The 13,582-nt window shown below is 34.4% G+C and overlaps 1 protein-coding gene across 2 annotated transcripts in view; it reads right to left on the reverse strand.

The window, feature by feature from the left end:
* Positions 1-13,582, reverse strand: part of OLFM3 (olfactomedin 3) — a 205,249-nt gene that overhangs the window by 7,337 nt on the left and 184,330 nt on the right. For both annotated transcript variants that reach the window (XM_032262908.1, XM_032262907.1), the window contains exon 5: positions 312-418. In XM_032262908.1, the coding sequence (XP_032118799.1) occupies positions 312-418 (107 nt within the window). The remainder of the gene's footprint in view (positions 1-311; positions 419-13,582) is intronic.

A 13,582-nucleotide genomic window follows, 5' to 3' on the forward strand; every position in this document is an offset into this window, starting at 1 on the left:
AGAACATATTTTAGAAAGAGTATAGAGGGAACTTTGTATGATTGTAATTAGCCCTTTCAAGCATAAAACATGACTAACATCAATAAAAAATAGATTCACTAAACTGATGAGCTGGAGGATGGAATATTTTACTGAGATAGATTTGCCATTCTTCCTTAAGTACGTTAATATTATAAAACAGAAAATATTTGCAAATTATGTAACAGTTTTCAAGTACAAACAAATACCCCTGAAGAAAATGAATAGTCCAGAAGAGACAAAGTGTAAACAGAACTTAATTCTAAGCAAAGGTGTTTGTGGGAGAAACATACTCTGTTGTTTTTTTCAGATGCTAAAGGATCTGTCATCCAAGCACCAAATCGGGTTCCAGATGTCTTGACCGTAATTGGGCCCGTGATTTTCATCAGTTTGCCACATGCTAAAATTAGAGAAACACAAACATGTTAAGTGAACACAGGCAATGACTCTAATACACATACTCACACTAAGAGCAAAGAAGGGGATCATAAAACTAAGTCAATCCATGGGACTAACATAACATTTCTGAATGAATGATTCTTCATAGTTCAAAGTCCTGGGCCTTTAACCAAACTTTGAACCATCAGGAGTTGCTTTATCAATGCTCCAAATTTTGAACATAAATTTTTAAAATGGGAAATGATTTGTACACTCTGAAAAGAAATAAATGAGGAACAACATTATTGTTACACCGATTCAGGGCTGCTTCTCTTAAGAAAAAAGTTAGGCAAGTGAAGCAAATTGCCCATACACCAGTTTACCTGATGGCCAGAAACTCCTGTCCTTCCCTGCCCCCATGCTTTGTGACTGTGGATAACTTATACAAGCCAGAAAAAAACAATTCCAACTGATTTTCAATCTGTATTGGCAAAGAAGCAGCCTCCAAGAAAGATATCTTTACAGGCTATCAATAAAAAATTCCGCCCGTCACAGTGGCTCACACCTGTAATTCCAGCACTTTGGGAGGCTATGATGGGTGGATCATGAGGTTAAGAGATCAAAACCATACTGGCCAACATGATGGAACCTTGTCTCTACTAAAAATACAAAAATTAGCTGGGTGTGGTGGCATGAGCCCATAGTTACAACTACTTGGGAAATTGAGGCAGGAAAATCACTTGAACCTGGGGGACGGAGGTTGCAGTGAGCCGAGATCGCACCATTGCACTCGAGCCTGGGCAACAGAGCAAGACTCTGTCTCAATAAATAAATAAATAAATAAATAAATAAATAAATAAACAAAAATTTAAAAATCAGTCACAGTCTATCAGAAAGAGGTAGAGTTTTGAAAGATAAATGCCTTATATAGATAACAGGTCTGATAGGGCAGATATGAACACACAAAGAACAAAATCCCAAAAACTCAGATCCTCAGACCCCAAAGTCACATGCAGATGAAAGATGAAGAGATGTAATACATGACAAAAATTTAATGACTTTCATGACAAATGTTGTAATATTTTATCAGCCCACCTGCAAATAAGATCTTAGAAATAACTTGGACTTCATAAATGCCAAAAGCAAAACCAAACAGAAAGCTAGGCATTTTTGTGAGATTTTAAGGAAGATTACCATAAAGTTTTAACTATATTTTAAAATATTGTTCTTGTCCCTTTATCTGGATTATATTAGTTTGGGTGCTTATCTTTCTTTTCATCTTAAATTCAAGTTTTATTTTAGATGGAGGGGTACATGTGCAGGTTTGTTACATGGGTATACTGCACACAGGTAGTTAAGAATGGCACCTAATATATAGTTTTATGAGATTTTTAAACAGCAAAATTTAAAAGTGATTATTATACACATTGCAAAAGGCAATATGGCTGCTTATAGATGTTGGGCTTTGGTCTGAACAAAAGTCTTCTTTCTCGTCCATTTATACCATGTTATCTTCTTCTATTTCTTTATTTTCTTAAAACTTTTTTGGGTCCTATTTGCTCTACATATCTTCTTTCCTCTTCTGCCCATTGATAAATGGCAGAAGATAAATTTCTATTAATTCCTGTTGGTTCTTGTTTGTTTGGAAGGAAAAGAACACATACCCAAAGCAAATCAAAGACAAACTAATTCTAACTTGGAGCTTATTTTGGCTCAGTTTTCTCGATATATGCTTCTTATAAGCATATCTTGCACTAACATTATATCTTGCACTATTAGTTCAGTGATAACTACAAATTTAGTAATCTCTAGCATTTCATAAAACCTGAATTGAATATATTTTTCCCCTTTTGTAAAAGAAATCAAATATGATGGCATCGTTATATCCACCAAGCGAGTTACTTTATGATTTCCTCAAATCTGAAAAAGGCTTTATGGCATTATCTGTTTTGAATAGCAAGACCTTGCATTAAGCCTATTTGGAATATGTAAGCCCTAATTGCTATAAACACATAAACAATATATGAGTAAATTAGTATCAATTTGAAATAGAAAATGTTAATCATATTCTGAATGGATCTAGTCGAGTATATTCTCTGAATGCAGAATAAGTGAAAGTAATATTATTTTTAATAATGTCCTATATAAATATTTTTTAATCAGCAGGTGATATGAGCATAACAATTTCAAGTGTAAGTAGAGTATAACAAATAAAAGGGCATTTCTTTCCCCTAAAAAGCATCATAAAACATGTGATATATTTTTCTAAGCATGGGAAAGTAATTCTGACTTAAGATGATAGACTGATACGTACTTTTATCTCCTTTCATTTTCTATGATCTCATTAAAATAATAGTACAGGAGTAAACCATGAGAGGAAACAACCAAAAGCAAAAAAGCAAAGCGAAGGTACAAGAGCCATTGGTGGAGAAGTTTTAATCAATTTTCCAGAAAGCAGGGTTGGTGAAGAGTGGTCATTAAAGATGAAGATGGAGTAAGATGCATCTGTGTCTATACAGAGCAAGTGAGACCTGAGGAGGGAGATTATCTTCCTTGAAGAGGAGAAAGAGAGGACTCAGAAACATAAGGAGGAAGAATGCTAGGAGTGAGACAGGACTCTGGAAACAGGTACACCACTTAAACCATGCCTTAAGAGCAATTGATTCCATCTTTATCTGTAGATGCAGGACTCCAGAAGGCAAAGAAAAACCAACTATGAAACCTATTAAGCCTATTTGGAATATATAAGCTCTCAGATCACTAATACACTGTATTATTTGTATACTAAAAAGAAGTAACTCAGAGAATAGACAAGATACTAGTACCTTCTACGAGATTTGTATAATATATGCTGTACACTGTGAAAGGAAAACACAAAAGAACCACTAGAGTTAGAAAACAAAAATATAATTATATTAAAAAATAGATTGGAAGATAAAAAGAGTTATCCCCCAAAATAAAGCAAAAAAGATAAAAAAGAAAATAAGAGAAAAAATATGGAGGCATCTAGGTTGTATCAGAAGCTCTAACATCCGGAGAGAAAGGTTTCTAAGATGAGAGGAGAGAGAAAACAAGGGGAGAATATTATCAAAGAAATTATACAGCGAATCTTCCCAGTAACAAAACCTCAATATTCAGATTAAAAGAACACATAATAATTACTGAAAAAAGATCTACTTAAAAAAAAAACTACTCTGAAATGTTAGAAGATGAATAATAAACTGAAATGGAAATTTTTAGAGAAAGAATATAAGCTTGTCCTTGCAAACAGATATAATTAGCCCAGAATTGGCCTTCTTATCACCAATACTGGATGCAAGAGGAAAATGATGAGGGCCTTTACACTTAGGAAGAAAATCAGAGAAAAACAGAATAAAGATATTTTTTGACATGTGAACTTCCCAAAAATTTACCTACAATGAACACTTTCTTCAGAAGTTACTTGAGGATATATTGCAGTGAGTACCTCAGGACAGGGGAAAACACAAGACAGGAAAATAGTGGTTTCCTGTCCCAGAATGACAACTCTGCAGATTGTCTTGAGAAAATCAGCCCAGAATGGACACACAGTTACAAGAGGGAGGTCTCAGAAATAAGTGGAATTGACACATAGATAGACTATATGGGATCCTCTAGAAAAACTGGGTATGGCAAAGGCAATTATTGATGTATACAAAATAATTCACTGAATTTAACTGAGTAATAGTCTTCTTTGAATGGAACAAATATGACATTGGACTTAAAGAGGAAGGAAATGTGTCTAAGTCTACCACTTAGCGCCTAAAGAACAATATTAACATTGCTATAATAATGTAAACACTCATGTCTAACTTGTAGAATCAGCCCATAAACTAATTACATAAGGCTTGTCAGGCAGCTCATCTGCTCTGTGATTATAGAGAAGCCAAAATGTTTCCGACCGTGACAACATGGAGAATAGGTAAAGTCCACGTTGTTAGGGAATTAAACACTGGGAGAGGAAATGGAAAAAACGATGGGGGTGTAATTGTCTTCATATTTTTAAAATATGGTGGTAAGAGATTTTCCTATTGTTGAAAAATAATGAATATTTAAATTTAAGACTTGAAATTACAGATTTTATAGGGTCGAACTATGAATAGTTATGAAATCATATAGGAGGAAACATGAAAGAAAGTGGAGTTGGCAAAGTTATCGAAATCCTCATCTTGCAGAGCAGGAAGCCAATAAACAATGTCTAAAACTGTAAACCAAAATAATTGAATAAAAAGCATGTTATTAGAAATATAGGCATAATCACTGATAGCCCTAAAATTAAACTGTTAAATGTGGTTAAATCTGGGGAGCAGAGCTGAAGAAGGAGACTGGTGCTTTTTATTCTAAGCATATAATTTTCCAGCTATGGGCATACAATATTTAGGTTATAATGGAAAAAGTTAAAATAGCTACAAAAATTCAGTAGCCTTTAATTTTATAAAGAAAAAATCACATTTATATATTGCCTTTTAAAAAATAATTTCCAGGTTTTATATGCCATGCTTCTCTGGGGCCAGGAAGTAGTTGAAATTGGAAGAGGTAAACAGTTTTCAGAAATGGAAGCTGTGAATACCCTGCATTTTAATTTGGTCTTTATCCTGTAAGGACTAGATTAAAACTGTGTTCTTTAAACTTTTAGCTCTGTCTTACAATTGACATGGCAATTTCTTGCTCTTCAAATCTTTCAACCTTAAAAAATTAGAATTTATATTATGAATTAAGTTATTTATCACAATATAACAAAGCTAATAAATTTACAGTGGCTAGTAAATGTGCAGGAGCTCTAATAAAATATGCTATACGTATGATTCAAATAGGAATGATGTATATTTCAAAGTAGTTAAATGATAACAATCTTGGAAAATGTATATTCCTGTTGAAGATTTGCTAAAGGAGAAGAAGTCTAAAACTTGAAAATATTTTAAAAATGTGAATAATTTTATGATTATTTGAAAAAAAAATATATATACAGGATTTTAGAAGTCAATTGAGTTTAATTTTGTTCTGCATACAGATTTATGTGTCTCAAATATGAAACATAAACATAACGTAATGTTCATTCTCACAAAACTTTATACTCAAAGGAAATCACCAAATAGAAACACAATCTGTAAAAATTTATGGTGACCTCAAGTTCTTTCTGTTGTTCAAGTGAATACAGATTTTGTAGCTATGGAGTTTGACTTAACATTTTAGATGACCAAACTATAAAATTAAACTTCAAAGTGAAGTTAGCTTTACCAGCAAAACTGCCCCCTATGGTATAGGTACCTTATTGCCAGACTGAAGCTTGATTTATACAAAGCAAGAAGACACAATCCTGGTATTTGCCTCAAATGCATGCATATTTCAGATGTTGAAGTGTGTATAATCAGATGCTGATTAGTTGAAACCTGAACAATAACTGTCCGTGGGACTCAGAATCTGCCATGAGCCTTATCTAGTCAACATTTCCAAACAACCCATAGCACATCACTGGCTTGGGGTGTCTTGCTTCGGTGGTGCTTGAATCTAATCCAGACTTACATCTATACGGCAAAGGGATACTGCTAAGCCTTAGGTGGTTTTGGCCACATAGGACATAATTTGTACCGGAGGTTAAAAGCTTCTGACTCTTAAACACTGGGTGACCATGGTAACGTAGTCTTTTGGTCAGTTGACTCTTATTTTTTGTACCTGTTTTTGTGGGGAAAATTGATTCTTACTCCAGTCAATCTTACCTTAGAAAGCAAACTTTACTTTCTTGTAGCACTAAGCATTTCTCTGAAATATGTTAGAGGGTAAAAAAAAAAATTGTTACTATTAAATATTTAATTTTATTCATTTGACAACCATCTGCTGTAAACTTATTTTGCGTCAGAAATATTCCAGGTGCTGGGAATACAAAGGCGAACAGGGAGGCAAGTCATGTGTTACAGCTTCTCAAAATACTACTGCTTATGCCTCTACTTTTTGTTGCCTTTTTTCTTCTTTTCTCTTTTTTTTCCCATTTATTTATTTTATTGCATTTTAGGTTTTGGGGTACATGTGAAGAACATGCAAGATTGTTGCATAGGTACACATGTGGCAGTGAGATTTGCTGCCTTCCTCCCCATCACCTACATCTGGCATCTCTCACCTTGCTATCTCTCCCCAACTCCCCACCCCCCACCGTCCCTCCCCTATTTCCCCGCAACTGACCCCAGTGTGTAGTGCTCCCCTCCCTGTGTCTGTGTTCTTATTGTTCAACACCCACCTATGAGTGAGAACATGCACACGAATGTTCTTTTCTCTTTTTTAAATCCACTGGCAAGGAAAGTTAATGAAAGAAGTTATATCAGACCAAATCTGCATTGAGAAGAAAAGGAAATAGCAACGGGTGTGCTGAATATTTGTCAATATTAAATAAATTTATTGAAATTCAGTCATGAGCACTGTACCATAATAGCACTCCTTCCATTAAGACAGTCTTCTTAGATAACCTGAAATATATCTGCAGTTAAGCCATGTTTGCCTCTACTCATCCTCCATGAAAGATACTAATAAGCTGTCAACATAGAAACAGGCAAATTAAACTAGTGTCTCATGTTTAGTTTTCGTTTTTTGTTTTTTTAATAAAAATGAATATGTCTACCTAGAAAAAAACAATAAAATATAGTTATATTTCACCAAATCTCACTGATTTGTTCCTGCACGTGTATCTTAAAGGTAGTTGTTTTGTCTGTATGATGGAAGCTTATCCCTATAATCAGGAAATCAATATATATCTAGTATTTGGCCACGGAAGGTCTTATAAACATTTATGAACTTAGTGTTTTACATTATTTGATTCTCCTCTGTGTAATCCTGTCTCTGTCCTGTTCCTTTATGTCTGTCATCCATTAGCTATCTTCTTTCTGCCTAGTGACTCAAAATGTGCAATTCTAGGCTTTGTGTTCCTGGTATTACTCTGTATTTGACTTCAGTCCATCACAACTTTTACTCCTGGAGTCATACTCTTCGGGTAAACTAATTTTTGTAGCATTAATCTAAGAAACATACTTTAAATGAAGAGTTAATGTCCTAAAGCATTAACAATTTGAAAATAATAACTGCATTTTCAGTTTCTTATTCTGAAATAGTGAGTATATTAAAAATTTTATACTCCATAGCAATATACTTGCTTAAAACCCAAAATAGGTATATGATAATTTTGTACGAAATATCCTTTACTTTTCACTGAGTAGGGGACAAAGTGCTTTGCATAAAGGTTCTCCACATTTGGTAACAATGTAAAGTGGTCTTTTGACTAGTTGACTTTTTAATTTTGTACTTGGTTTTGTGGGAAAAATTGATTGTTACTCCAGTCAATCTTACCTTAGAGAGCAAAACTTTTAGGTACTTAAAAGAATGGCTTTGTATGTGACCTATGAACAGGGGTGTTTCATTCATTCATTTATTCATTCATCCAGCTAAGGCTTTTTGAGCAGAAAGCATTGTTCCAGATACTAGAATTAACCATAATGAGCAAGGTGTGACACTTCTATTCTGATGAAGCTTACATTTTGGTGAGAAGGGAGAAGGAATAAATAAACAAATAAGCAAACTATAGATAAACTAAAACTCTGAATAAAGATATCACATAAAGTAAGTGTAATGCCAATATTCAAGTAGGGCAATTTTTTGAAGAGTGACTGGGAGCTACTTGATATTGGGAGGGTAAGGAAAACCTTTCAGTGCATGGTATTTAATTTGAAATCTTACTGACAAAGAAGGACAGTTAGGCATTTAGTTTATTTACTGGAGTAGCTGTTTAGTGGATTTAGCCATTTAGAGAATGAGCTAGTAGGGGAAGGCAGCACCTAAAAGTGGTTGGGGACATGAGTTAAAGAGTTGGCATGGATTTGAGTGCTGATTTTATCCCTTATTCGATAGAGACCCGGAACAATTTTTTAGCCTCTCTGTGTCTCATGGGCGACAATAGAAATAATATGTATATCAAACTGTTATTGAGAAGATTTAGTAAGAAATACGGACCACATGTTTAAAATAGTGCTTGGTACATAGCTAAGTACTTAAGAAATATTAGCTATTATTATTGTTCTTGCAAAGGCCTTAATATGCTTGGTGAGTTAAGAGGAACAAATAAACAGAAAAATCACTGTGTCTACAATACACTTGGAACAGAGAAAATGAGGTTGGAGAGATGAGTAGTCCAGTAGTCCACATTAAGTTTGTAAAATGTGTGAAGACAATATTTGGATTTTATTCTATGAATGATGGAAAGCCATTGGATTATTTTAAAGGGGTCAGGGAGTGAAAGAATGTAAGCTGCACCTTAGAAAGATGTCTCTAGCCACTGCATAGAAAATTAATTGCAGAGTGGATAGAGTGTAAACATAATGTCTCATTAAAAGGTTATCAGGCTGATTTAGGTGAAAAATGATGGAGGCAGTTGTGGAGATAGAGAAAAGTAAGTGTTTTTAGAATAAAGTTGGTAAGATTAAGCTTTGGATTAGATGTGAGGTAAGGGAATTTAAAACCTCAAAGAAATAAGGATAACATCTAGATTTTTGGCTTGTCTAGCTAGGCAGATTGTAGTGTCATTTACTCAGATGAAATGACTGAGGGAGGAATGGGTTTGGAAGCAAAATCAAGAATCCAACAGAGACAATTCTAAGTTGTTCATGACTATTACACATATCAGTAGAAACAGTGTATGAATCTAGGGAGCAGATACTTGTTTGAGTTTTGATAAAACAGTTTTGACAGTTTTTAGCATAATGATGACAGTGAAAGCCAGGGGCTACATATTGCCTCAGAGAGAAGGCATACACAGAAAAGATAAAGGCATCTAGCACAGAGCTCTGTAAATCATAATATTTATAGGACTCAGTAAAGAAGCCCAATAATAAGCTATATGTGGGCTAGAAAATAATAATGTGGTATTAAGAAATTCAAAAGAAGAAAGTGTTTTAAGAAGGATGTAATACCACAAAGATGTCTAGCAACATAAGATCAAAGAAATGACCATAAAATTTGGCAGCAAGAGTCACTGCTGATTACAAAACTCAGGTGAAGAGTAGCGATCCCAGAAAATGAATTGAAGTTGGTTTGAAAAGAATGTAAACCAAAGCAGCAGCTGTAAAAGAGTCTTTCAAGGGAAAAGAAGCAGGGAGACAGGGGTAGGAAAATATGAGATCACGAAATTTTTATTGTTGTGCTGATGTTGTTTAAGAAAGCTTTGTTTATAAAAATTATCTAGTGGGGAGCAATACTCTGATGTTGTGAAAGACAATAATTAAATAAATGAAGCCCATGAGCAGGTGGTAGTTTAATCTGGTGAGTAATCCTGAATAATTGTGCTTCTACCTTTCCTTTTTTAATTTTTTTTTTTGTGTGTGTGTGTGAGTGTCTGTCTGTTTTTATTCCCATTAATTTCCCAAGAAATGTTCATAGAGTGGTATATTCCATCCAGGTTTGAACATTGAGGCATGAGTTGGGAAGTCTGGTTTCAAATCTAGGCCACAGCATTCAATCACCATATAATGTAGGACAAGGCACTTATTCTCTGGAGGGGAGGTTCCTCATCTACAAAATGAAAAGTCTGAAGCTTGACATTTGTTTCATTTTAATGACGGGAACATTGAGTAGATAGTGGATCAACAGCACGTACATGCTGATGGAGAGAAGGCGGTATTTGTGGTTGTTGTCAAATAACACCACCAGCAATGTTTATCATCACTGTCATCTACCCTTATTCGCAGGAAGTAAAAGCTGACAGAAAGAGCTCTCAGTGTTGATTTCTTCCTAATAGGTGCTTCTCTTACAAATGGTTATTGATTTCCTAAACTGGAATTCATCTTGCCAAATGAAATTAGTAAAATTAAAGTTACAGGAATGCATCAAACCGGCAGCGTTTTTGGTTATAATTTTGTGGACCTTAGTGTTAAGTAAATATAGGTATCCCAGATTCTAATGGAACAAAGGTATTGTAAAATGTAGTAAAATAAAATAAACAATAAAAGTCATTTTTTTTTATTTCTAGGCTTCCTCAAACTAGCTTTTGTTCAAATAAATCATTATCTTTCTCACTTTACTCTCACTTTTTATGAGGACAAAGGGAGCCAGACAGAAAGGATAATTTTCCCAAATGCCTAGAAGACAAATGTTCCTGTAAAGGTAGATGGCAAAGAAGCAAGTTAGGAGTCTTGCTTCATTGATTTTCTCCTACTATGCTCTTCCGTCTGCAGTAGGATATGAAAACATTAGCATTTGTAAAATATCGCATTTGCACATTGCGTATGTTCAGAAATTGTACTGAAACCTACGTTTTACCAAATGTAGTAACTGAAGAAAGTGACCATTTTATTTCTCTCATGACTTTTGGACATTACATTTCTTATAAGTTACAATACATATTTATTAATCAGTAGCTCAGGAAAAGATGTCATTTGGGATTCAGCAGGAAGATCAGTTGTTTGCACTAAGAAAGCATAAAAACCATCTGTCCTCTCTTTTGTTTATATATAGATATAATATTATTGTACCCTGTAATATCCTGCACTAATACCTTCTGGATTTGAATCCTAAGCCCATGCTCTTATGAACAGATTATATGGATTACTGAATATGCTTATGAACAGAATGTTATTTCTTTTTACTTAAGGCCATTAGAGAACTCATGCGTTAAGAAATACGTATGATTTGATCTTTAAAGTATATCTATTTAGGTACTTAAAATAAGTCTGTCTGTACCATACATTTGTTAGTAAAATGAATTTATATTGTTTAAACTTTTATTTGCATGTCTAGCCCTACTAGTTATACTAATGAGGGAAAGGTAGGGATAAGAATGGATAATTAAACTGTATTGGATAGAGCACTGGAATGCATTTCTAGTAGTTATATGGCTAATGGGATCAAGACTAATATAAACATGTCTAAACAACCCACACTTTTCAAAGTTAACACAATTTCACCCTCTTCATTATTTTTGAAATTTCCTTGACTCTTCCTTTTACCTTTTCTGAGATTAAGCCAATATTATGAACATATCTTCAAGGAGAAGCCTGTTCAGCATTCAAACTGAATGATGAATTGTGTTATAAAATCCCAACTAATTTGACAATTCATGTTTGCCTTTGGAAATACAGGTTTTATATCATTCCAAGGCTTACAATTTAGTTGTAATCTAGAAACATGTAGGAGATAAAAAGAGAAGGATTGATGATAAATAAATTTATGATAAAATTTACCACTTACCAAAAATGTGGCTAAAATATAACTAAGGTTCCAGAGAACCAGAATAATAAGTCAAATACATAGACAATGGAGACGTGGCCATTCTGTTTTACAACCTAGAATTTTGGGAAGAGCAAGACGGTTTTTTGTAAGTGACTTTTTTGAAGATTCAATTTAATTTAAGGGCATATTCTTATAAATTTCCTCTATCGCATTTCTGAGTCAAACCTCACTCCTCTGTACCTCAGGCACACAGTTTGACTTTTTTTCTAATTCCTGTTTTCACTGAGGTCTTCAGTGTCTCTTGCTTTAAGTGCTAATAAAGCAAAGTATCAGGTGTTTTGGAATGAAATACTGCATTGCCATTGAAGACAGAACAGTTGGCAATGACAGCAAATGTGAAGAAAGGCTGTGCTTTTATTTTCCTTTCCCTTCAAAGCTTTTTGGCTTTGTAAAAGCTATGGATGCATTTTATATTTGACATACACTGATTTATTTCTTGAAAAGCAACCTAAAGCTTTTGACTTTAGAAATGAAATTGCAGACACTAATTTTGTCTGCTATGTTTCAGGTATATTGTGATAGTCTCCAGAAATTCCACTAGAACAAGACATTGATGGTTTCTGAATTCTCAGTGCAGGGACAATTTTTCTATAAGGGTGTAAATATGGAAAGAAATCAAATGAGCATTTTCTGTAAAATGTGTTAATGTACTGTGTCATGGGAGAGTAAGGGAGGGGGTTGTGGGAGATCATGCCAGGGGAATCCAATCACATTAAGGAACAATCAGGGAATAAAGTGGGAAGAAAGGGTGTTCCATGACAAGGGAGAGCAAGTCAACATCAAGGAGGTAAAGAAAGCACGCACAACTGAGAAACTGGAAGAGTAGAATGGTTAAAGCTTAGAGTGAGCACATCGTGAGAACATGAGAACTCAAGGCCTGGAGAATCAGGCAGAGTCCATTTCATGAAGATAAAGCATGCAAAGGTGTTTGGATTACATTTGAAAGGTAAACCACTTGAATATGGGTGTAATACAACAAGATTTGTATTGGACAAAGATCATACTAAATACTTTTTAGTGATAGAGAGCTAAAGCAAATGCTTAGGAGGCCATTTGAGTAATTCAGTTGAAAAATCATGAATGACACTCTGAATTGGGCTGGTGAAGTGAGGTTGCATAAGAGGTGGTTAAAATTAAAATTCATGTGATGTACCCTGTGAGAAATTGATGAGAAGGGAGATAAAAGATGTGGTGATTGCATGGCGGTGTGAAGCTCAGAAAAGAATCAAGAATGAATCTAGCATCTTTTTTCTACAACGATTGGGTGACTGGTGGTTCTATTCATTAAATTAGAGTTACTGAGGTATCTGGGGGTTTCTTTATTATTGTATGTATCCCACAAAACACATTATATATGGAGGAAAAAATCTCAGTCTCTGAACTCAGAACTTCCATGCAAAGTGATTGCCTCTAACATGGATCTTTGACAAGTTAATTTAAACTTTCTGAGACTCTGTTTTAATTAAGTTGTTGATGCTAATGCCTAACTTAGAGTTCTTGCTTAGATTGGAACTAGTACATGTAAAGCAGCTGGCCTAGTGCCTGTCCAGCGGTAGGCACTCAATATTGCTGTAGTTATTTACTTATGTGTCAGTTGTACCCACTAAAATGTAACCTTGACAGGAAGAGGGAGATGGTCTCATTCCCATCTTTTTATCCACAAATACCTATAGCAAAGTACCAGGACACATTAGGGAGTCAATAAATAATTGTTAAATAAAAATATCAGAATATAATTTGGTTCTTGTTTAAAAACTAATTTGGCATAAACAGTAAAGACAGTAAACTCAAGTCTCTACCTGTGACCTTAAGTTTCTAATGTTCCTTCTGTTAAACATGAAGTCTCAAAACTGGAGTTTTGGGAACAGAAGGAACATTTGAGTGTAATGGAATCTAGTGCTTCACT

The sequence above is a fragment of the Sapajus apella genome, unplaced genomic scaffold (genome assembly GCF_009761245.1).
Source record: "Sapajus apella isolate SASKATOON/1434 unplaced genomic scaffold, GSC_monkey_1.0 scaffold133, whole genome shotgun sequence".
Lineage (NCBI taxonomy): Eukaryota > Metazoa > Chordata > Mammalia > Primates > Cebidae > Sapajus > Sapajus apella.